Source organism: Schistocerca americana, chromosome 4 (genome assembly GCF_021461395.2).
Source record: "Schistocerca americana isolate TAMUIC-IGC-003095 chromosome 4, iqSchAmer2.1, whole genome shotgun sequence".
Taxonomy (NCBI): domain Eukaryota; kingdom Metazoa; phylum Arthropoda; class Insecta; order Orthoptera; family Acrididae; genus Schistocerca; species Schistocerca americana.
In genome coordinates, this window is record NC_060122.1 from 502,377,047 (window position 1) to 502,401,586 (window position 24,540).

Sequence of the window (24,540 nt, forward strand, 5' to 3'; positions counted from 1 at the left end):
CAACGCCATCAGTGCTCACTTCCTGTTCACAATGTTTTGAAGATTGTAAGTGCTCCAGTTTCTATTGGTTCAACAATAAGGCATCACTCTACATCAAAGGAAGATACTGAAGCAATGGAACACATTTTTAGTTCACTGACTGGTTAATTTCAGTACAAAACAGAGTGCAAAGAATTTTTATAAATTGAAACCTTCAAGTCTGCAGACCTTTCACATACATTTTGGAACCATTTAAATTGCTTGAAAAATGAGTCTCTTACTCATCTTTCAAAACTAAAATTATGTTAAATAAGGCTAGGTTTTGATTTTTATGAGCCTGTCAACTGAAAATGTGGTAATAAAACAGGTTTTATGCATGGCAAAAATTTCAATTGTTTATAAAACATGTCCAACCTAAAACTGGAAGCCCTCCCTTTCAGGGAATGTAGAATCAATTGTTTATAAAACATGTCCAACCTAAAAGTGGAAGCCCTCCCTTTCAGGGAATGTAGAACTAAATTGTACTAAACAGAAAAAAAAACTTCAAAATTTTATGGATTGGCATTTCGGAAAAAAAAAATTCTACAAATTATAAAAAAGTTCAGAATGTTATAGTAAATGAACTTTGACAGGTAAGTCCATATGGAGGTAACAGAGATTTTAAATTTTTTTCCAAAATTCACATCTTCAAAATGGTATGTGTTTTGTTATCTTTGGAGGGCAGTATTTCAAAGCAGAATTTTTTTTGGAGAAAACAAAAAAATACAGGTTCTCTACTCAGTCCTTCATTTTAACATGTGCTAAATTCAGTACCATCCGAGACTATGAAGGTAAGATTTTTTCCTACCGTGTCTGAACTGATATGGACTATGCCTTAAAATAGATCAGATATCACACCAATGCTGCTGTAACTTGTCAGCAAGGGTGTTTACCTCCTAAGCCACAACTTATGTTGTATTAACTTCACCAGTTATAGATTTTGCTCAGTGTACAAATAATGTGTAATCAGTAATGAGAATCTGTCTATCTTTCAGACACTGCTACACTTGATACTTCACAGCATTTCATCAATACCATCAGCATCTATTTTTCCATTGAATGTACAAAGGAACTACCAATTTAATACAAGATTATGGTCTTCTCTGGATGTTATATTAGCTAATGAATACCACTGTCTGAAATGTTGGCTAGTGCCATCATAGAACATTCCCACCATTTTAAGAATAGGAAATTTACCTTTTAGGAGATGGGTATTTTCTGATTAAAAGAACACAGCCTACAGCTAGCTTATCATGCTGCAGATAATCAGATGCAACAGCATATGAAACTGGATCAGTAGCTGTGTAAGTCACTGCTGCATTAACGGTAATTTCCTTACTCCAGTGTGTGCTCTGCACCTCATCCTAATGAGCAAAACACGATCTCAAACAGTCTCAGCTTTTGTCATTTCAAAGAAGGTACTTTGCCTATTTTTGATAACACAGGGTATAAGAAACTTTGGTAATTTGCTCTACGAAACTTTGAAAACATCATCTAGAGAACCTTCCTATACCACTTTAACTGCTCTTCCTATTATTCATGCTTCTTTAAATTTTCACACTTATGGAAATATGCCAAATATCCTTTTAAAAATGTTTTAGAATTCTTGTTTCATGAGAGAAAAATCAGATGTTTCATACATAACAGCATTTCCAGCCACTGTGATGTGTTTTAACAATTTTTTAAATGAAATTCTATCTATCATAGACTAAATACAAGAGCATAATTTTTATTTCATTACATATAAAATACTACATTCTGACCAAACTTTTCAGTTTAATTTATTTTGGTTGTGATAGCCTAGTAAATCAATTCTTTAAACTATTTTCTTATTTTTTTTAAAAACGGAATTATGATTGAAAATTGTTTGGATGTGTCTAAATGATACATTGAAAACAATGAAATAACAAAGAAATACATCTTGTAGCAAAATTTCTGAATTTTTCTCCACTTTATTTGAATAAGTCTTCATCAGTCCTCTTTCAGTGAAAATATAAAATGTATATAAGTATGGTGTGAGTTTTCGTACAATTTCAGAAACTATACATTTTCACTTCTGACTTGATATATGGGAACACAACATCTACTGAATTGCAAAATTTTCCATTTTGGTTTCACCTTTCATGGAATTATCCCAATGTATGGAATAGTAGTTGTGCTACACTTTACTGACAGAGCATAAGCACTGCTTCACAAAGCAGAAACATATATTTCAACATAATATCACTTTGTCAAACTTTATGCATAAGCACGGTGTTTGCCTACTCCGAAATATTTTTTTTCTATTGGCCAAATGTGAATAGAGGTATGCAAAATTTGTCAAGGTACAGACAGATCAGTCGCACAGTTCAATGTCAAAAAGTTGCCAGTTACACTCTTGGCTTGTGTTAAACATTTTTTGAGGGTCTAAAATACAGTTTTCCAATGTAGGCCTACACACGTAGGAGCCTCGTATGGACTTCAGATATAAGTTTCCTAACACTGAAACGCACAGTTAAAAGTTACTGACGTTATGCTAAATAAAAAACACACTTGCTGAAAACTCCCAAACCTTGTGTACTTACAAGATTTTTCAGTTTCTTCATTAAATCTTTATGATATCGCAGATCAGCTATGTCCCGAGGACGATACTTATCAACGAGAAGACCGTAGTTCGTCATATCTAGTTTGTTTTGTTATAACACAAACACAAGGAAAAGTTTAATCCAAGTTTTCCTAATCTTTTTCTGTTTGCTTTTCACTTAATAACCTGTCAAGTGTCAACATAACCAAAAGTTTCGCGCCATATTCATAAATTGCCAAAGATTATTGGCGTGCGAAGCTCTTACTACAAGCACATAACTGTGCTACAGGAGTAGTGATATCTGCCAGATACAGTCGATGAAGACCATTGTTAAATATCATTCTCCATCGCCTTGGGGATAGGTTACCTGGACTCCGGCTTTAGCCGGACATGTCCGTTATTTACGGGCAAGTCCGCCAAATGCCAAATATAGATTGTTAGGCTGTTTGGCGATGAATTAAGGCCCCTCCCACGCTAATGACGTAAACGCTGGGAATAAGTATTAGGAGCAATAAAGAGGTATAAGATACCATAAGGATATATGGAGGTACCAATTAATGCTATTCCTTTGTCTGTGTCACATTTTTCTTCATAGACCGAACGAGCCTAGCACTTACAATGTCACAATCACAGTACGCGTAGAGCGACCTAAACGAAGTAGAAATACCGATCAACCGAGGTCAACACGCTTCGCCCTGCTACGCTGACGCGCTCCTCCTACTCGGTGTCATTACTATTGAAATGACCAAAATTACCGAAAATATTGCTTGATGAATAGCTTCTAGATTGTTTTAACACAAGATTATCTCAAGAAGAAAACTAAGCAATTTAGAGGACTGAGCACTTACTTGGTATCATAACTCCCAAATATGAGGCTGTTTACTGATATTTTCAGTTTAAGTTCGTTTAAGGTTGATCTCGCAAAAAGCTGACTGTAATTGATTATTATTAAACGATTGAAAGTATCTGACATATTCTATTTTAAATATGTGGGGCAACTTTTAGGGTAAAATGTCTCGCTAAAGATAAGGCGGAGTTCGGTTTTTGTATTTTTGAACCTGACAACTCTACTTGGACACGACCTCAATGAGGAACAGCATCGTTTTAGAAAATGTAGGTCGACTAGTACAGCCATAGTTGCCTTTGTAGCTGATATTATATAGGCGTTTGAAGAGCAAAGAGATGTCTGTGGTGTTTCCATTGACTTTTCGAAGGCATGGGACTGTGTATGTCACGACACACTACCGCACATATTAAACTGATATGTTATCAGATACAGGGCATCTGACATGATAAAAGCATACATGGAAAACAGAGATCAGTGTACAGAAATAGTCTTATAACATTTAGTATACCTCATGAATCAATTCTCGGACATCTTATTTTCATCCTGTATGTAAACAATATGATAATAGCAGTAGATGACTACATAGTAACGTTTGTGGATGACAGTGCACTCAGTGTAAAAGATGACTCAGTAGACGAACTGCAATCAATAGCCTCTATAAATTGGGGGAAGGTTAATAAATATCCCAGAGAAAACAATACAGCTAAATCTCTCCTGTCAACAGTTAACAGAAATACAGCCCAGCTAAGCTTATGACTTGCAACAGACTGCTGCTCAATGCAAAAAAAAAGACAGTATTCTAACATCCTCACCGTTCAGAACAGAACTCCCCAGGCTATGTCGTCGAAATATACTTGAAACTTCGAAACCATGAATGAACTGCGGTCAGAAATTTAAACTGATCACAGCTCCTCCAACAAATGAGAAGGTTGCAGATAAAAGGTAACTGTGATCAAATACCTAACTTGGGTTGTCAGCTTCAAAGAATTGATTTTGCTACAGTTGCTGTACAAAACAATTATAAATCGACTTCCTGAAGGTACAACAGTGTGTGTCGTTTAGAATCGATTACATGTGAACTGATCAGCACAGGTGACACATCGATACTTCACGCAAAATTTGGTACACTACAGTGATTCCGCATGAGCCTTACACAGGGTGTTACAAAAAGGTACGGCCAAACTTTCAGGAAACATTCCTCACACACAAAGAAAGAAAATATGTTATGTGGACATGTGTCCGGAAACGCTTACTTTCCATGTTAGAGCTCATTTTATTACTTCTCTTCAAATCACATTAATCATGGAATGGAAACACACAGCAACAGAACGTACCAGCGTGACTTCAAACACTTTGTTACAGGAAATGTTCAAAATGTCCTCCGTTAGCGAGGATACATGCATCCACCCTCTGATGCCTGGAATCCCTGATGAGCTGATGCAGCCCTGGATAGTGGCGTATTGTATCACAGCCGTCCACAATACGAGCACGAAGAGTCTCTACATTTGGTACCGGGGTTGCGAAGACAAGAGCTTTCAAATGCCCCCATAAATGAAAGTCAAGAGGGTTGAGGTCAGGAGAGGGTGGAGGCCATGGAATTGGTCCGCCTCTACCAATCCATTGGTCACCAAATCTGTTTTTGAGAAGTGTACGAACACTTCGACTGAAATGTGCAGGAGCTCCATCGTGCATGAACCACATGTTGTGTCGTACTTGTAAAGGCACATGTTCTAGCAGCACAGGTAGAGTATCCCGTATGAAATCATGATAACGTGCTCTATTGAGCGTAGGTGGACGAAACTAAAATGAGCTCTAACATGGAAATTAAGCGTTTCTGGACACATGTCCACATAACATCGTTTCTTTATTTGTGTGTGAGGAATGTTTCCTGAAAGTTTGGCCGTACCTTTTTGTAGCACCCTGTATAGATTTTACTGCAATGACATAATTGCTAAAAGCGAAAATGTAAAGAACTGCAACGATTTTTGACAGGTAACAGTTCATTAAATAACACTGAAGCAATCGTGAAATAAAATTACATTACTTAATATATTAAATTCCTTATAAACCAGTCTCATTCAGAATGAAAATAGCCATATATATAATTATAACGAGACGTGTTACAATTTAGTGGGTTATTCGTAAAATACACTACATTCATTCTTCCTAGCATGTTCCTAGCTTTTACAAAAGTGTACTTCATTTCAATGAAACAATCTTTTCAAAGTCGAGTCTGGCAGATAGGATATGTTTTGCAATTTCATAGTTACACTCGTATTTTAATTAAACTCTGTTCTTTGTTCTTTTAATTACATTAGTTTTAAACCATATATCATCAATACTGATCATTACTGAATTCTTTCTGATGTAATTACCTTCAAATTACTTCTGTTTTAGAAGTAATGGTAACAAGTGATGGCAGCAAAAATATAAAAATTTTAAGGGAATAGTATAGTTTTAAACGTTCCTACCAATTACAGTGCATACACAAGGCATAAGGAAAACATTGTACAGTTCCCAAAGTACAGAATTACTAATATTGTTCACATTTGGCTACGTTTAGGATTGTTGTTGACATGCTATTAGATTTTCAGTTAATTGTTGTGAATGGGAAACTGTTGGCAACAATTATTTTAAAGAAGTGGTAAGGTCCTAAGTGTTACATTTCGCACTGCCCCACCAAGTCAAGGTTTGAACGGCTAAAGGTTGGACGATACATTTGAAGCTTATTCAAGTAACAGCAGGCAGGTACAGTTTTACATTTCTTTATATGATATACAAGTGATGAACACAATACGAATTTTACATAATCAGAACATCATTAGCACAAACATTTCTGTGAAATTTTACTGTTTGAACAAAAAATGGTTTGTATTCTTGTAAACTTGACATTAAATTGCCAAACACATGGGTATATATATAATTAAGCATTACATGAGTTGTATTATTCTTTAACACAAAGTACATACTTAAATATGATTACCAGTGTTGTTTTGTGTATTTAAGTTCACAGGTAACAATGCAATATGTTTGTAAGTAACAAGTAATAATGTTTACAAATATCACATACACAGTTCTAAACACATACCACTGTATCAAAGACATTTCAATGTGGTAATGAGTACAAATGTTGGAGAACAATTTACTTATAGAAATGTAGTTAACATATTATAAGGCAAGTGATTATTATTTGGATATAGATGTCACAGGCAGTTCAGTTTCTGCCACTAAAGAATATGTTTTTTCTTCAATCTTTGATGACTGAGGAGAGAGAAGTCAAGATTCTAAGTTCGACTTTAGTCACTGATCATTTGTAACATATTTCAGTACTCAAGTGTTTTACACAGTTTTTTATGTTTTTTATTTGCTCAAGAGGCAGGTATAGTGATCCTACTTGACAATCCCAACTAAAACTAAACTTCAAAAAAGTTTTCCCTTATATTACAATAATCAAGTCCCTTGCTAAAAAAGTGTCAAAATCATTTGTTTAGACATTTATGAAGTACACTTCTCATTTACAACATATGACCCATAAGCAAAACATAAACACACACAAACTTGTGTGTGTGTGTGTGTGTGTGTGTTTGTGTGTGTGTGTGTGTGTGTGTGTGTGTGTGTGAGTGTGTGTGTGCAATTTAAATTCCAGTTATTAAACTATGTTCATAATTTAACAGGTAAGTTTTCTCGTTAAATTCTAATATTTCCTCCTTCAAAATGCTGCTGTTGCATTGTCAAATTCATTATTTTAAATTGGAGAAAATTTTTCCTGTCGTAGGCAAAACTCAAACCCCTAGTTACCTGTATCATTATGATCATTATTTTTGATCAGAAATAGCTCAAGTCAAATGAAACTTTACTTCTTTCAGTAGGAACCTTCCATCTTAGTCACTATCTCAATCATCACTGACACAAAACACTTAAGGCCTTTTCCTTTTACACTTAATATTTATATACTCTCTTGGTGCAGTAAGAAATGCATAACTGCAATAACATGCTTTAGTCAAGTTTGTATTATGCAAGAAAAATCATCAAAATTAGACTTCAGAATTTATCTGCAGTTCAGACATGAACTATTAACATTAAGGGAATCCAATTTCCACAAGTAAACGTAAAGTTTTTAAGGCATGTGTGCAAATTATGTTGCAGTTCCTCTACTTAAAATTTTCATTCATCACTCAAAATTGTGTATCTTCCCACATAACAAATTTTTCAGTGCTACATGGAAAGTTATTTCTTATTAAATTCTATATGTCTATATAGCAAATCATGAATATGTGTGTTCATATGTGTAATATTTCTTCATTCTCTCGCAACAGTAAAAACATCTCAAGTTATAATAATAGTAATAATAATAATAATAATAATAATAATAATGATGATAATCATAGTGTTATCAAACATATGTATGCAAGGTTCCACCTATCACATCACATAAATATTATTAGAAAATTACTTCTTTTGTAAAGCAATTATGTCTTCAGAGTTACAAAATCCATAGTAACTGTAAATAAAATCTCATCACTTCAAGATATCGTTGCTCTTAACTTCAGTATTAGTAAATCTTTGTAGCTGATCATAATAAGAAAATAAGTACATCATCACATTTTATATTTCATGGGACCGCCGTTGTTCTCTATAAACATAAATGATTTGGCAGACAGGGTGGGCAACAATCTGCAATTGTTTGCTGATGATGTCATGGTGTATGGTAAGATGACAAAGTTTAGTGACTTTAGGGTGATACAAGATGATTTAAAAAAATTGGGCATGAAGTTGCAGTGTGGTATGAGGTGGAATGAGCGTATGAGAACTGTGTTGGAGAAGGCAAGTGGTTGGCTTTGGTTTATTGAGAGAATTCTACACAAGAGTGGTTCACCCATAAAAGAGACCACATGAAGGACGCTAGTTCGACCTATTCTTGAGTGGTGCTCGAGTGTTTGAGACCTGTACCAGGTCGTATTGAAGGAATACATCGAAGTAATTGAGAGACAGCCAGCTAGATTTATTAGCAGTAGGTTCAACCCAACATGTAGGTGTTACAGAGATGCTTCGCGAACTCAAATGGGTGACCCTGTAGGGAAGGCAACATTCCTTTTCGAGAAACACTACTGAGAAAATCTAGATAACCGACATTTGAAGCTGACTGCCGAAAGATTCTACTGCAACCAACATACCTTGCACATAAGGACCATGAAGATAAGCTTTGAGAAATTCAGGCTCACAGGGAGGCATACGAGCAGTCACTATGTTTGCGAGTGGAGCACGAAACAAAATGACTAGTAGTGGTGCAGGGTACCATCCGGCATGCACTGTGTGGTAGCCTGTGGAATATCTATGTAACTGTAGATGTAGATGTAGATGACATGGACCGTCGAGCATTGCGGAGACTGGTTGTTAAGTAGCCCATGAAATCAACAGAAGTCACTCGTGACTTTCAAAATGTTACTAGCAGTCCAGCTAGGAGAATGACTGTGCATAGGGAGTTAGGAGGAATGAAGTACAATGGTCGCGCACCTCCCCATAAACTCCCACACTTCTGTAGTCAAAACTAAACGACATTTGAGGGGTTGTAAAGAGCAGGATCACTTGACAATGGATGACTGAAAAGGAGTGACTTGAAGTCATGAATCACTCTATAGTCTGTGGCAGCCTGATGGAGGGGTTTGAGTTAGGCATCATCATATGTAGCGCTAGCAGTGAAATATGGATGAGGTGATATTCATAGTTAAGATGTGGTCCCTTATTGCGCTTAATAAAACATTAAATGTGGAAGAATATGAACACACTTTACAGCACTGTCTACATCGTGTAGTAGAGGAACACTTCGGAGACGATGACTGTTTGTATCAGGATCATAAGGCAGCATTTGTGATGCAGTAGGTCGTAGAAAATAAGATTCCTAAAATGGACTGGTCTGCACAGAGTCCTGACCTGATCCCAATGCAACAATCGTAGGAAGAGTTAGAACGACGATTTCGCACCATTTCTCAGCGTCATCCTACTTCTGATGTTACATTTTAAATATTGGTAAAACATGTATAAACATCACTTTTAATTTCAGAGAGGTTGTCATTAAAAATTTTAGTTGATTCATCTACTTTCTTATTCACAACTGTGTTTCATTTTTTACTATTAAATGCAGTATTTTGAAATTTTTATGATTATTTGCAATTTATGAACTAGGGCTGTTTCTTACTTTTGTGTCCTAACCTCCAATCCCTCAATCCCATTACTGACTTTGTGATGTTCATTTCCAAAACTTCTTTTAAACTAACAATATTATTCTCAAGCTTTTTTGTTTTTTTTTCTACAGTTCACCTTACTTTGATTTTAATTTTAGTTAAGTCTTTTTTTTCTATCTTCAAAGCTTCTCTTGCGTCTTAGCATACTCTTCTACGTTACCAAACCTGTCATTGATATGTTTACTCTGTTTTTCTAAGATTTCTTTTATTAAAATCGCTAATCTTTCCGACAAACTATTGCTACTACTTCAGTTCATGCCTTCTCTCTTCGCAACGCCAAGTACACCACTCACTTCATGGTCTACTGACTCTTCCTCAGACACTACACTACTGAATTTCATGAGTGTGCTCTTCTACATCCTCCTGCCTTCTGTAATTCACGTTTTCGACATTTGCATGATTTATGTATCCCAAAGTATTTAATTACTCAGAAATATCACCACTCAAAATATAATTTAAAAAATAAATTGTATCCTAAACAAAAAGTTTTTCACACACTATACACTCACTGTCACTCTGAAGAAAAGAAGAAACAATTGTTGAATTACCTTATTGCAGGTGATGATGTTACTGACGGCTCAGTTGCATGATGTTGTAGTTTGTTGTAGTCACAACTGAATTTTGGGTCGTATTTTTCTCCAGGCAGTTTTTTGTTTTTGGTTGTTATCTTCTTTGTCCAATTTTTTTTCACATCTTGCGTGTTCAAAATACACTATTTGATCAAAAGTATTCAGACACCTGGCAGAAAATGACTTACAAGTTCGTGGCGGCCTCCAACGGTAACGCTGGAATTCAATATGGTGTTGGCCCACCCTTAGCCTTGATGATAGCTTCCACTCTCGCAGGCATACGTTCAGTCAGGTGCTGGAAGGGTTCTTGGGGAATGACAGTCTATTCTTCGCAGAGTGCTGCACTGAGGAGAGGTATCGATGTCCGTCGGTGTCGTGTAACCACTCCGCCACAGGCCATGCATTATGAAGAGGTGCTCGATCGTGTTGAAAGATGCAATCGCCATCCCCAAATTGTTCTTCGACAGTGGAAAGAAAGAAGGTGCTTAAAACATCAATGTAGGCCTGTGCTGTGACAGTGCCACGTGAAACAACAAAGGGTGCAAGTTCCTCCATGAAAAACACGACCACATCATAACACCACCGCCTCCGAATTTTACTGTTCACACCACATATGCTGGCAGATGACGTTCACTGGGCATTCGCCATACCCACACCCTGCCATCGGGTCGCCACATTGTGTGCCGTGATTCGTCACTCCACAAACGTTTTACCACTGTTCAATAGTTCAATATTTACGCTCCTTACACCAATCGAGGCGTCGTTTGGCATTTACCGGCGTGATGTGTGGCTTATGACCATGAAGTCCAAGTTTTCTCACCTCCCCCCTAACTGTCGTGGTACTTGCAGTGGATCCTGATGCAGTTCGGAATTCCTGTGTGATGGTCTTGATAGATGTGTGCCTATTACACATTACGACCCTCCTCAATTGTCGTTGGCCTCTGTCAGTCAACAGACGACGTCGGCCTGTGCACTTTTGTGCTGTACGTATCCCTTCACGTTTCCACTTCGGGAACAGTGGACCTAGGGGTGTTTAGGAGTGTAGAAATCTCGCTTACAGACGTATGACACAAGTGACACCCAATCACCTGACCATGTTAGAAGTTCTGAGTTCCGCAGAGCGCCCCATTCTGCTCTCTGGCGATCTCTAATGACTACTAAGGTCGCTGACATGGAGTAGTGGCAGTAGGTAGCAGCACAATGCACTTAATATGAAAAACGTATGTTTTTTGGGTTGTCCGGATACTTTTGATCACATCATGTATGTAATTGAAAAATACTTGAAACTTCAAAACTATGTTAGCACTCTGGTCACAGATTTACATTGATCCCAGCTGCTTCAGCACATGAGGAGTTTCCAAATAAAAAGGGAGCTGTTCTTTGACTGGGATTAGATACTTAACTTGTGTTGTCAGCTTCAAAGAGCTGATCTTGCTCTAGTTGCTACAGAAAACAAGAATAAATCGACTTTCTGGAAGTACAAATACTGACCAAGTGGGTTGTAATGCTCACATTAATTCGTGCCACACATTGTTTTGAGGTTCAGTTTTGTTTATTTCAGACCATAACTGTACAAAGTTAGCATTGAATACATGTTAACTGATCTGCATAGGTGCAACATCGTTACTTCAGGCAAAACTGGGCGTACAACAGTGATTTCACGAGACTTATACAGGTTTTACTACAATAATATAACTGTTGCCAGATACGTAATTATAATAAAACATATTACTTTTTAGTGGATTATTCGTAAAATACAAAATATGTATTCTTCCAAGCATGTTTTCTAGCTTTCATAAAAATATACTTCATTTTACTAAAATCAGCAATGGTGGTATATATAAATTTTAATGGAAGGGAATTGCTTTATGGTGCAGGTTTATTTCATGATAACAGATTTCAAAATATAGTATTACTAATATTACCTGTAACTAGCTGGAAGTGTCTTGGGAAACCTAAAGGGAAAAGACGTGCGAGCTATAAACTACTGGATAGTGATCAGCCTTGCTTGGCAAATTATGGCAGTCACCAGCTAACTGCCCAAAGCAATGCAAAAGGTCGACTCACCCAATTTGTCCTCAAACAATCGTCGTGTGGCAGTCTTTGGCACCTTGTGGAAAGAGCTGGTCCAAAACAGACAGTTTACACATGGAAGCACTGGTTCATAAACAGTAGCACTGGATCAGGCCAAAAGGAGGAGTTTTCACGCAGATGCTGCATCAACCGTCCCTCACTCATGCACACCAAAGAAGGCTTGCCTGCATTTAGATGGGAATTCTGGGCAGAAGCAGCTAAGCAGATTGCGGTTGTCGGGAGAAAGACATTCCCGACAGTAGGAATCTACAGGTACTTACACTATGGCATGTGTGCCTTGGAGAGTGTCTAAGTCAGTCTGTGAGGGGGACACATTTGCTGGAGCAGGCTGTGTGACTCACAAAATTTTATAATTGAGGGAGGCACCACGCAGCCCCCCCCCCACACACACACACCACCTGTGAGAGGAGAAAGTCGGGGTAGCAATGCCAAATGTAGCTCCAGGGCATCAAATGCTAACATGAGTGCCGCAGTGGCGACCGACAGTGGCAGTGGCATGGCCAGGTAATAGATGAGGTCTGCAATGCCTGACACTCACCGTGTTGACAGCCATCATGTTGACAGTGTGGCATGGCAGTGTAGCAGGCAGTGGGGGAAAATAGCTGGCTGCTGACGGCAGCCAGGGTGGTGCAGTACAGACGATGGTATATGATGGCAGTGTGCTGTGTGCTGTGGCAGGCGACAGTCCAGAACACGCAATGGTTGATTGGCAGGATGGTGTGCTGGAGTGCACAGTCGAAGGTGTGTGTGGTGAGGTGTAATGTCACTGTGACTGCAACTTGGGAAATGAGGTGCTGTGTGGTTGAACGACAGGCATGGAGAAGGTGTCGAGCAGCAAGAGGAACTACGTTGTGGCACAACTTAGCTGAGTTAGGGTGGATGGGGGGCAGGCACTCAGGCAGCTGGAGCACACATGGCTATGCACTATGTGTCCAACACACTTGATGTAGGATGTGGTGGAGTGTGCATGTGCTGGCGAGCGCTGCTGCTGTTGTTGCCATCTACCAGACTTCTGTGTGCGATGCTGGTATAGCAGCGAGGTGTGACGTGCACTTCAGGGCGTTGGAGAAGTGTCGTCAGTGACTCCGTTTGGTGGCAGCAGCGAAGTGTAGGCTCTGGCATTGGACGCCACATACTTGTTGTTGTGAATCATACGCTGAGGGATGTGAGGTGTGGAAATTCGGAGATCACATGGACTTTATTGGTCATTGCTTACAAGCCAGAAGTGGAAATGGTGGGCCCTAAGAATTCAATCTTGGCTCCCCGAACACGCATTTTTGTAGGTTGAGAATGATCCCTTCTCTTTCCAGCTGGACGAAAATCTCTCTGAGGTACTCACGGTGTTCGATCATGTCCCAGGAGTAGATAAGAATATCGCCTAAGCAGGCAAAACAGCTTGATACGCCTCGAGACACATTGTCTAAGAAACGTTGCCGGGTTTGCATGACATTATAGAGACTGAAGGTCATGAAGGATTTTGAAGAGGCCAAAAGCTGTGATGATAGTTGTCTTATCAATGTCCTCTGATCAGACTGGGATCTGTGAGAACCTTTTGCACAGTCTATCTTACTAAATATGGTGGAGCCAGAAAGGTCGTCACTGTAGCTGCATAAGTTTGGGACAGGGTAATGGTCAGGAATGTTTCTCTTTCTGATTCGCCAATAATCACTACAAGGTCACCAGTATCCGTCCTTCTTACGTTCCAAATAAACTATGGAGTACCAAGAGCTTTTGGATGGACAGAGGATTCTGGTAACAATGGAACTTGGCCAGCAGGAACCTGAGCTTTTTCTTTGACAGAGCATGGGTGGGGCAGTGAACAGGTGGGCCCTGAGTAGTCACAATGTAGTGCAGTTTGCGGGTGCACTGAAGGGGGACATGTGGGTAAGCGGGAATTGAGTAAGGAGATCAGTGAAAGGGCCAGTGACAAAAAGTTGTTTAATGGCAAGCTGAGCAGCAGAGCGAGAAATGCAGTAGGGAGAGGGACCCAATGTGTCATCACTAGACAAGGCTTCTGTGAGGTTGGGGAGAAGACTGAAATAGGAGATAAAATCTATGCCGAGGTTAGGATTGGTGACATCAACCACGATAAAAGTCCAGAGAAACTCTTCACTGATGACGAGATCAATGTGACAGGTGTGTGATGTGTAGGTAGTGATGACAGAGCCATTTGCAGTAGTGATGAGGAAGGGGGAGGGTGTCCAGACCAGGGCAGTCATTTATGTGGGAAGGTGGACAGGTCTAAGCTTGTATAGATTAAGTAGATGATTGGCAAGGTGGGGTCATGGTGCTCGAGCCTGTACAGGTCTAGGAAGTTTCTGAGCAACCTGGCACACCTACTGCCAGTCGCTGAATGCTTTTGGATGTCATTAGCACGGTGCTTGAAACTGGTGGCGTCACTTCCAAGGCGTTCATGATACTAGCCCACGAACTTGGCATCAGCATCATGTGTCCTCAGGTTTGCCGGACGACTGGGGGGAAATGCACCTGAGCATGTGTGTTTGTTGGCGGTCTCCTTGGAGGGCATATGTGTAGCTGCATAGCCATGTAAGTAAAGACCTTAGGCTGTGTGGGGCTGGGATGGGGTGAGAGGGGGAAGGAAGCAAGCGGGAGCGAGTGCACGAGGGCTAGGGTTAAGTTTGCTATCTCACTGCTCCAACACAATGATTTGTGCTAGGTCTGACTGCGCATCCTGAGGCTCTGGTGGTGGGGACACCACTCCTCGTTGCACTTCAGGGAGTCGGCATTAGAGGCTCAGACAATTCTGCGATCGTGTACGCTGCAGATTCCTTGACTTGCGCCCTATAGAGGGGGGTTTCCAGGTCCCACTTAATAGATCAGACGTCCGCTACACACAGGAAGTGGTTAAACAGGTGGCAGGGGCTGTGTGCAGGGGCTGTGCAGTTTATTTGGGACAGAGGGCATGGGAAGATACAGAAAGGGCTTTGTAGAACCCACCCATAAGAAGAATTCCCTGCCATGAGTTTCTAACATGTTATTAACATATGACATTCCAACACAGTATGTCACTGAACAGGATAACGGCATTTCTATGGCTTCACTCTGCAGGTACTGACCCGTATGATTCTAAGTGCAGATTCCCAGATGGCAATCTATGCCGTCTTCAATGAATTTAGAATCCGAGGTGGTTTACCTGAGGATGTGGGTGTAGTCCAAAATAGTTGTTTCCGTTTCTGTGGTGCTGTAGTCGTCTACTCCCACTACTTATTCTCAGCTTCCATTCTCATTTGCTATTAAGCAGACCTTGTGCTCTGTCCACCATAGTGAAATGTTGATAGTAATCATGAAATGCCATCAGCGGTCTACAGCCACTAGACAGAAAAAAATCACTCAGATAGTTAGATATAACTACTAATCCAATATCCTCTCACAATATTTATTATTACTATTATTATTATTGTTATTATCATTGATAATATGCCTTTTCATGGAAATCAAGTCTGTATGTAGAACTGTTTCCAGACCCTGACTTTCCACTATATCCAACACCTGGATTACTCATCAAGCCTCAGTTAAGTAGTTATTGAGTGCTGTTCTTCTACACCACTAATCAGTTGCGAAATGTTCCCCCTAGATTTAGTGGATTTCGTGACTGTGTATTTTCGTGCAGTAGGGCTGAGCTGATTTTATCGCTGACAATAAACACTGCGATGAAAATGAAATTAATATCTCTGTAAATGGATTATCTATGTAATTTAAGCGAACAAGGACTCGCAATTTTTTTGTTCTCTCTCTTCCTTTTCAGCCATTGTCTGGTACGGTCATAAGATATATTGCTTTGTCTATGTTATGTAGAGATTTTGTTATTTGTGCTCATTTTGCCTAATAATAATTATTTAATCTCATTGCATTTGTTATTAAGACTATTTATATCTTTTTCCTCAGCCTTTTTTTCATCCATTTGATAATTAAATGTGGCTCACTTTGTGTGGGAATGTCTGTTAGTGAATGATAGCGTATAAATGGCACTAATCAGTGTAATACGTTTGGTTTGCTTTCATAATAGAACCTGCATCTAAAATTTCATTTTTTAGAAAATGAAGTCCAATAACTTTTAGGCGTAAGTCATGTCCCAGATTATCCTGTTAGAGGAGCCTAGCTAGAAAAATATCAATCATTAATTATTATGGTGGCAAAATCAGGCATATTGCATTCAAATTTCAATATTTAAAAATATTTTACATAATTTTACAACTATGTAATTTTCTTGCTTTGATTGAAGAGTCATTTAGCCAAAGACAATTTTAATTTGATTCAGACTTCCATTTGAGTTCGAACATTTTAAGAACCGGAATAACACAAAATTAAATAATAATTTCATAACCCAATAATAAATAATAATAAAAAGCAACCATTAAAATGGCTACCTTAGTACAGGACCTATTTGTGTATGTACATATGTATGTACATGTATCAATATAATTGTGATATCTAAAAAAAATTGTAGTTTCAGTTGCATGAGAAACCACTGTAACGAGATACGAGACAATTTCAACAAGCTGGGTAATACGAGATGTGGAGTAGGGTCCTTATAAGAAAAAAATGACTCGAGACGTTGCTAAAGTGCAGTAAGAAAGGAGGTAAGGACATTATCGTTTTCCTTTGCCTTGGTGTGCAAAACTCAGTTAGGGAGTGCTCAATTTCAAAAACATTGCTCACAATAGCTTGCAAATTTTTTGGTGAATTTTGCAAAACGAAATGTTGGCAAGATGGCCGCTTCCTAGACAGACTGAGAAACGTCGCTAGATTGTTTTATCGTCAATTGCTATCCATTAACAGTAATTCCTATTAAATAAAATTTGCCATGTGTAACTTGATTAGAATTAACGGTCAATTTTATTGAATTCAGTGAAGTGTATTTTCTTAAATGCATGGGCAAAGTTGGTAGAAACATTAAAATGGCTACACCGCCAGGACTAGAGTCAGACATAGACAGTAACGAGCAAGATATGGCGAAACTCAAAATAACGAATTATTGGTGGGTGAAAATGCACCTACGACTGAACGTACTGAAAAACCCACCCAGAGTGAATTAGTACCTACTAATTTCGTGGAACTGTTCACATTTTTCAGAGAACAGAAAAAGGTTTACATCAAGCTGTTCATGAACAAAATTCACACTTTAAAGAAGTTCATAAAAATGTAACAGACAGTTTAGATGCAAAACAACAAAATGTGATTGATAATTTAGATGCAAGGCTACAAACTGAAGTCAAAATTAATATGACTAGCAATTTAGATGCAAAACTTCAAAATGTGACTGACAGTTTGAATGGAAAACTAAACTGTGGCTACTGAAATTCAAAATAATATAACCACATCAGTAAACGAAAATTTGAAAGCCATAGTCCATCAGATACAAGAAAATGTTGCCACACAGATTCGTGACAGCCTTGATAGAAAATTCAGTAAAATTGAAACTAACCTAAAAAATATCAGTGATGAATTTGACAAAATGCAAAGAAGATACAAGCACTTGCCTGAAGCTGTCAATAATATAACCAAGCAGGTCATGCAAGATAATGTGGCACAAAGTACACAGTGATTAAAACTAAATTTTCAAACTGCTGTAGAAATAACACTACTGGTCAGAATGACATGAGATTGCAACGGAATATTACCGGAGGAGGGAAAAACATGTGGCAGAAGAAAAATAAATAATTACAAAATGTAGCAATAGATGGCGCTGTGAGTATCATAATTTTATAGTGGTCGACTGAAAATGGCAAACGAATCATACAAAAAATGGTTCAAATGGCTCTGAGTTCTATGGGACTTAACTTCTGATGTCATCAGTCCCCTAGAACTTAGAACTATTTAAACCTAACTAACCTAAGGACATCACACACACCCATGCCCGAGGTAGGATTCGAACCTGCGACCGTAGCGGTCGCGCGGTTCCAGACTGTAGCCCCTAGAACCGCTCGGCCACCCCGACCAGCCGTGAATCATACAACAATGTCTAAGGTGTGCATTTGAAGTCAAACAAACTGTACTACTCCATGTCCATGGGTGTACAGGTGTGATACTGTTAGTTACGTAAGCCGATCCACTACAGCAAGAACATATCACATCAGATGGGAAAAATCGATTTTTAATTGTCCTGAGACCAAAAACCACATGAAAAGCATCAATCAGAATCAAATCTGATTATTAATTTCCGTGTGACTGACGCAGAACAAGTTCAATATACTGTCCACCGTTTTCTGCAACAAATTCAAGCCGAGAAATAGCATGTTCCATGTTTGTTGTTGTTGTTATGGTCTTCAGTCCTGAGAGTGGTTTGATGCAGCTCTCCATGCTACTCTATCCTGTGCAAGCTTCTTCATCTCCCAGTACCTACTGCAACCTACATCCTTCTGAATCTGCTTAGTGTATTCATCTCTTGGTCTCCCCCTACGATTTTTACCCTCCACGCTGCCCTCCAATACTAAATTGGTGATCCCTTGATGTCTCAGAACATGTCCTACCAATCGATCCCTTCTTCTGGTCACGTTGTGCCACAAACTTCTCTTCTCCCCAATCCTATTCAATACTTCCTCATTAGTTATGTGATCTACCCATCTAATCTTCAGCATTCTTCTGTAGCACCACATTTCGAAAGCTTCTATTCTCTTCTTGTCCAAACTATTTACCGTCCATGTTTCACTTCCATGCATGGCTACACTCCATACAAATACTTTCAGAAATGACTTCCTGACACTTAAATCTATACTCGATGTTAATAAATTTCTCTCCTTCAGAAACGCTTTCCTTGCCATTGCCAGTCTACATTTGATATCCTCTCTACTTCGACCAACATCAGTTATTTTGCTCCCCAAATAGCAAAACTCCTTTACTACTTTAAGTGTCTCATTTCCTAATCTAATAACCTCAACATCACCCGACTTAATTCGACTACATTCCATTATCCTCGTTTTCCTTTTGTTGATGTTCATCTTATATCCTCCCTTCAAGACACCATCCATTCCGTTCAACTGCTCTTCCAAGTCCTTTGCTGTCTCTGACAGAATTACAATGTCATCGGCGAACCTCAAAGTTTTTATTTCTTCTCCATGGATTTTAATACCTACTCCGAATTTTTCTTTTGTTTCCTTTACTGCTTGCTCAATATACAGATTGAATAACATCGGGGAGAGGCTACAACCCTGTCTTACTCCCTTCCCAACCACTGCTTCCCTTTCTTGTCCCTCGACTCTTATAACTGCCTTCTGGTTTCTGTACAAATTGTAAATAGCCTTTCGCATCCTGTATTTTACCCCTGCCACCATTAGAATTTGAAAGAGAGTATTCCAGTCAACATTGTCAAAAGCTTTCTCTAAGTCTACAAATGCTAGAAACGTAGGTTTGCCTTTCCTTAATCTTTCTTCTAAGATAAGTCGTAAGGCCAGTATTGCCTCACGTGTTCCAGTATTTCTACGGAATCCAAACTGATCTTCCCCAAGGTGCATGTTCCATAACCGATCGAATTGTTTCCAGGGTCATGTTCGGAATGTGTTGTGCAATGCGTTTCTTCAATGCAGCTACGTTTGCAATCGGAACACTGAACACAACATCTTTCAGATAGCCTCACAGCCAGAAGTCACACGGATTGAGATCAGGTGCTCAGGATGGCCAGGCTGTAGGGAAATGGCGACTGATAATTCTAGCATTTCGGAAATGAAATGGCGCTGCAGCAGCTGCTTAACTGTATTTGCAACGTGCGGAGGCGCGCCATCTTGCATAAAAAGGATCGCATTCACACATCCACACTGTTGGATAGCAGGAATGACGTGGTTGCGCAAAAGACCACTCACAGCGCTTACCAGCGATGGTACAGGTAACAGCACCAGAAGCACCTGTCTCTTTGAAAAAATATGGCCCTATGATAAATGTTGCTGTATACCCACACCATGCAGTGAACATATCAGGATGAATTGGTGCTGGTTGATTTGCGAGTGCATTTTCCGCTGTCCATATTCGACAATTCTGTGTATTGACATAGCCTGTCACAGGGAAGTGGACTTCGTCTCTCCACAAAATTTTCCATGGCCAAACGTTCTCCACTTCCATGCGAGCAAGAAATTCTAAAGCAAAGGTCTCTCTTACTGGCAGGTCAACAGGAAGCAACTCTTGCACATGGGTAATTCTGAATGGATAGCAAAGAAGGATGTTTCATAGGATTTTAGGCATTGTGTTCACAGTTATTTCCAATGGTCCAGCAATTCTCCATGCACTACGCATTTGCACACCATCACTCGTCTCCTCCTGCATTGCTGTGGTCACTACTTCCACTGATGTCAAATCAATTCGTTTCCTCTCTCTACCAGGTTGCATACAAAAAGAGCCAGTTTTTTCGAATTTCCGAATCACTTCCTCCAGACCTACTGCAGCCATCGGACCAACGCCTTTTTTCAGAGCCTTCAGTGTCCGGAACTTCTAAAGAGCGACGTGTGCAGTCATCATTCTTGTAATACAGCTTTATAAGCGCGATCCTGCATTGGGACAGCCATGGCAAATGTCGCAGACGTGAAAGGAGGAAAAGCCATGTACCTGGCTTGTTTATATCAACTTCAGTGGGTCGTGCTCATAACAGGTGTTTTCATTTATGTATTCTCACATTTACAGCGCCATCTATTGATCAAATTTCACACAGTTTTCTTCTTCTGCTATACGTTTTCCCCCTTCTACGATAATATTCCATTGCAATTTGACGTCATTCTGAGCAGTGGTGTTATTTCTACAGTGTTTTGAAAGTTTAACTTTAATTATAATCACCCTATACATCAGAAAATTCTGTGAACCAAATAGCTACACAGGTACAGACACTCGCTGTCGAATAAGGGAAATCTGTAGAAGTGAAGTTTGTACCGTAGTCAGTTTACTCTTGACTTTGTAAACTGGTTGAACATGAAAGACAACCAATTTCAAGAATGTTTACGGAACGCACTACCTGTAATCATAAAGAAAGCGACAAATGAAGCTTTGCCTGCAGCAAATATGTTAGGTTAAAACACCAAACAGGTTTCTGAATGAAAACAGACACTTACACAAGAAGTAGACACGTTAAAAAGGAGCTTGTAAAAAACGTAGCAGGCGGGTCTGATTTAAGTGTCAATAAATTGCCAGAGACGCAGAATGTGACATCTCGAGCAGTGACATCAATCAGCTGTTCAGCAACAATGCCCAGTCCGCAACCCGTTCACATAGTTTGTGAACAGGGGCAGCCAGTTCTCATTCTAACATACTTGTGGAAGAGAATTTACTGAAATATAGACAGTTCCAAAGTTTTATACCAGATCGCAAAATACCACAACCTGTCAATTATATCAAAAGTTTCTGGGGTATATTACCAAAATTATGGAATGATAAACAGAAAATAAATTTTGTCACTACCCATATTTAAGGTGATAGCCTTATGGGCAAGTGAAGTAACAGATTGTTGCCATACTTATGAGGAATTCGAGAAAGCTTTTCTAAGTAAGTATTGGTCAGCAAAAACACAAGAACACTTAAGGCATGAGGTGTATAATCCCAAGAAGTACAATAGTAAAGCAGGTACACTGCGTAAATATTTTGATAAGTATATAAATAAGACGAAATATTGGGATGAACTAATGCCAAGCAAGAAGTCATATCGCTTTTAAAATCAAAATTACCAGCCTCAATAAAAGAAAAACTACTTGATGTACCAGATTCAGACACAGAACGTTTCATGTTAGTGCTAGATTCTATTGACCAGTTGCATGAAGAAGCGAAATTGAATGGGGGCAGTAATGCTGAATTATCAAACAACAATAGTAATAAATATTACCAATATCACAATAAAAACGGCAATGGTAACAAAAATGAGAGTAGTTTACCTCAGTCTTACAACAGTAATAATAATGTAGGACAAAGGCATAGGCAAGACAACAGATATTATTCAGGGTACAATAATTACAATATTAATAAAAATAATCAGCCAAACCGCTGGCAACCACCATCACAGCAGTCAAACAGTTATTGGGATCCTAACACAGGAACCAAGACACAAACAGCTGGCGCTTCTGCATCACAGAACAGTGCCGCTGAACACAATAATTCTGAACAAAACTGGATTTAACAGCCACCAGTAAGAATTATAGAAGTGGTGGGCAACACTACGCACAGCACTTCAGAGGCGTTAAACTAAAGGCGATCTCATACACCCCTCATATGTCGGTGTCAGAAGAAACAGGGGGCAAATTTCGTGGGAGCAAAAATGTGAATGATGAACTTTGTGAAGAAAACCTTCTGTGTACGAGGTGCAACAATAAAGTAATGAGACTAATGTGGAAAAGAAAGTAGCTTACCGTTTTAGTCAAGTTTAGTGTTGTCTTCTTCAAAGTAGTTCCCTTCTGAGTGCACACACTTTTCCAGCACTTCTGCCATTGATGGTAACATTTCTGGAACTCATCTTCTGTAATAGCCTCCAAGACTCTCGTCACAGCCTTTTGGACATTTGTGTTGTTTCAGAATGGTGTCCCTTGACCGCCGTTTTGACTCTTGGAAATAGAAAAAAATCGCACGGAGAGATATCTGGTGAATAAGGTGGTTGTGGTCGTACTGAAATTTGTCTTGGGGTTAAAAACTGCTAAGAACTCTTTTACGAATTCTTTCTAAAATTTATTCGTAGTAATATTGTTAACTGTTTATCCAGGAGGCACCCACTCCTTATGAACAATTCCCTTGGAATCACTGAAGCACACAAGCATGCATTTCACTTTTGAGTTTGATATGCAAGCTTTTTTTGGTCTGGGTGATCCCTTTGAGCACCATTGCGAACTTTGGCGTTTTGTCTCTGGATCGTACTGAAAAAACCAACTTTCATCACCAGTGATAACACAGCTCAACAATTCTGAATTGATTTCCGTTTGCTCAAACAGATCGGCTGCCACATTTTTCCGTGTTTCTCGCTGTTGTGGTGTGAGATTTTTAGGGACCAGTTTTGCACAAATCTTTCTCATACCAAGATCTTCTGTTACTATTAGACGAACCGTTTCTCGATTGATGTTCAGTTCTTCTGCTATCATTTTCACGGATAATCTTCGATCAGATCGTATGAGTTCACGCACCCTGGCCAAGTTGACATTCGTCCATGAGGTTGATGGTTGTCCACTGTGGTCTTCATCTTCAACAGTAAAGTAATAGCAAAATCACATGGTTGCAGCTGTCTGCTAGCATATCCAGAATCAAATAAGATCAAACGTATCCACACCAGGGTGTAAAGAAATATTTTCCTAGAGTGGATGTACCTATGTAAATATTATGAGAATTTGTAAATATGTTACTATGTAAGACATTTCACAATGTACATAGTAGTCTTAAGACAAATTTATTTTCTTCATGTGCATAAGTAGATTATAAGTAAACCTTTTGCTGAACAACAAACTTTCGCATTAATAACAGAAGTTCAGAAATACTCTTTTAAGTAAAGTCATTTCATTAATATTATGAAGAGAAAAGTAAACAAGAAACTTGTTTTGATGTAATCGTAGTAACATTTTTCATGGATGCAATTATTCCATTTCTTTTACTATGCAGTTCTAAGTAAAGAAAGTAAGGCAGAAGCCATACAGATGATAAAGTTTTTCTATCAGTGGATTTTAAGTTTTGTACAGATGCAATGATTTGTAGTGTAAAATAATTTTACTGTTTATGCCTAACACGTTGTTTGTAAACATAAACAGCAAGCTATGGTACTGTGTGTAGTGTTTTTAAAGTGAAGTGATAAAAATATTGAGATTTTAGTAGGGAAATGGCAACATTGTGCCATTAGTAGATTTGTATTCTGCTCTAGATCTCGCCACTAATTTCAACGGCACACGCCAGTTTGTGTGACTTAAAAACAGTTTGTGATGTTTTTGGCTCCAGTACCAATGACTAAACTTGCATTACATACTGAAAAAACACTGTAAAACTTGTATGCACCACTGTCAACAGCCACACAACGAAATTAATGTTGCGAAGAATTGTAAGACGAAGAAGTTAGAAAGTTATAGAACATAAACTCGCGAAACGTTCTCTCTATTGGACTTGATTCAGGATGAAAAGAGCATATGAAAACTCGTTTTATTCCATTTTCACTCAAAAAGGATTCCCATTTCCTGCTTGTAAAATTCGAAGCATTATGTGATACTATGCCTTTAGGCTTTCCTGTAAATCACACTGTTAGTACCTACATAG

At 38.9% G+C, this 24,540-nt stretch overlaps 1 protein-coding gene across 1 annotated transcript in view; it reads right to left on the minus strand.

Moving 5' to 3' along the window:
- LOC124612730 (replication factor C subunit 3) overlaps positions 1-2,835 on the minus strand; it is an 88,082-nt gene extending 85,247 nt beyond the window's left edge. The window contains exon 1 of the mRNA XM_047141101.1: positions 2,583-2,835. Within this exon, the coding sequence (XP_046997057.1) occupies positions 2,583-2,678 (96 nt within the window). The 5' untranslated portion in view covers positions 2,679-2,835. The remainder of the gene's footprint in view (positions 1-2,582) is intronic.
- Between the last annotated feature and the right edge of the window lie 21,705 nt (positions 2,836-24,540).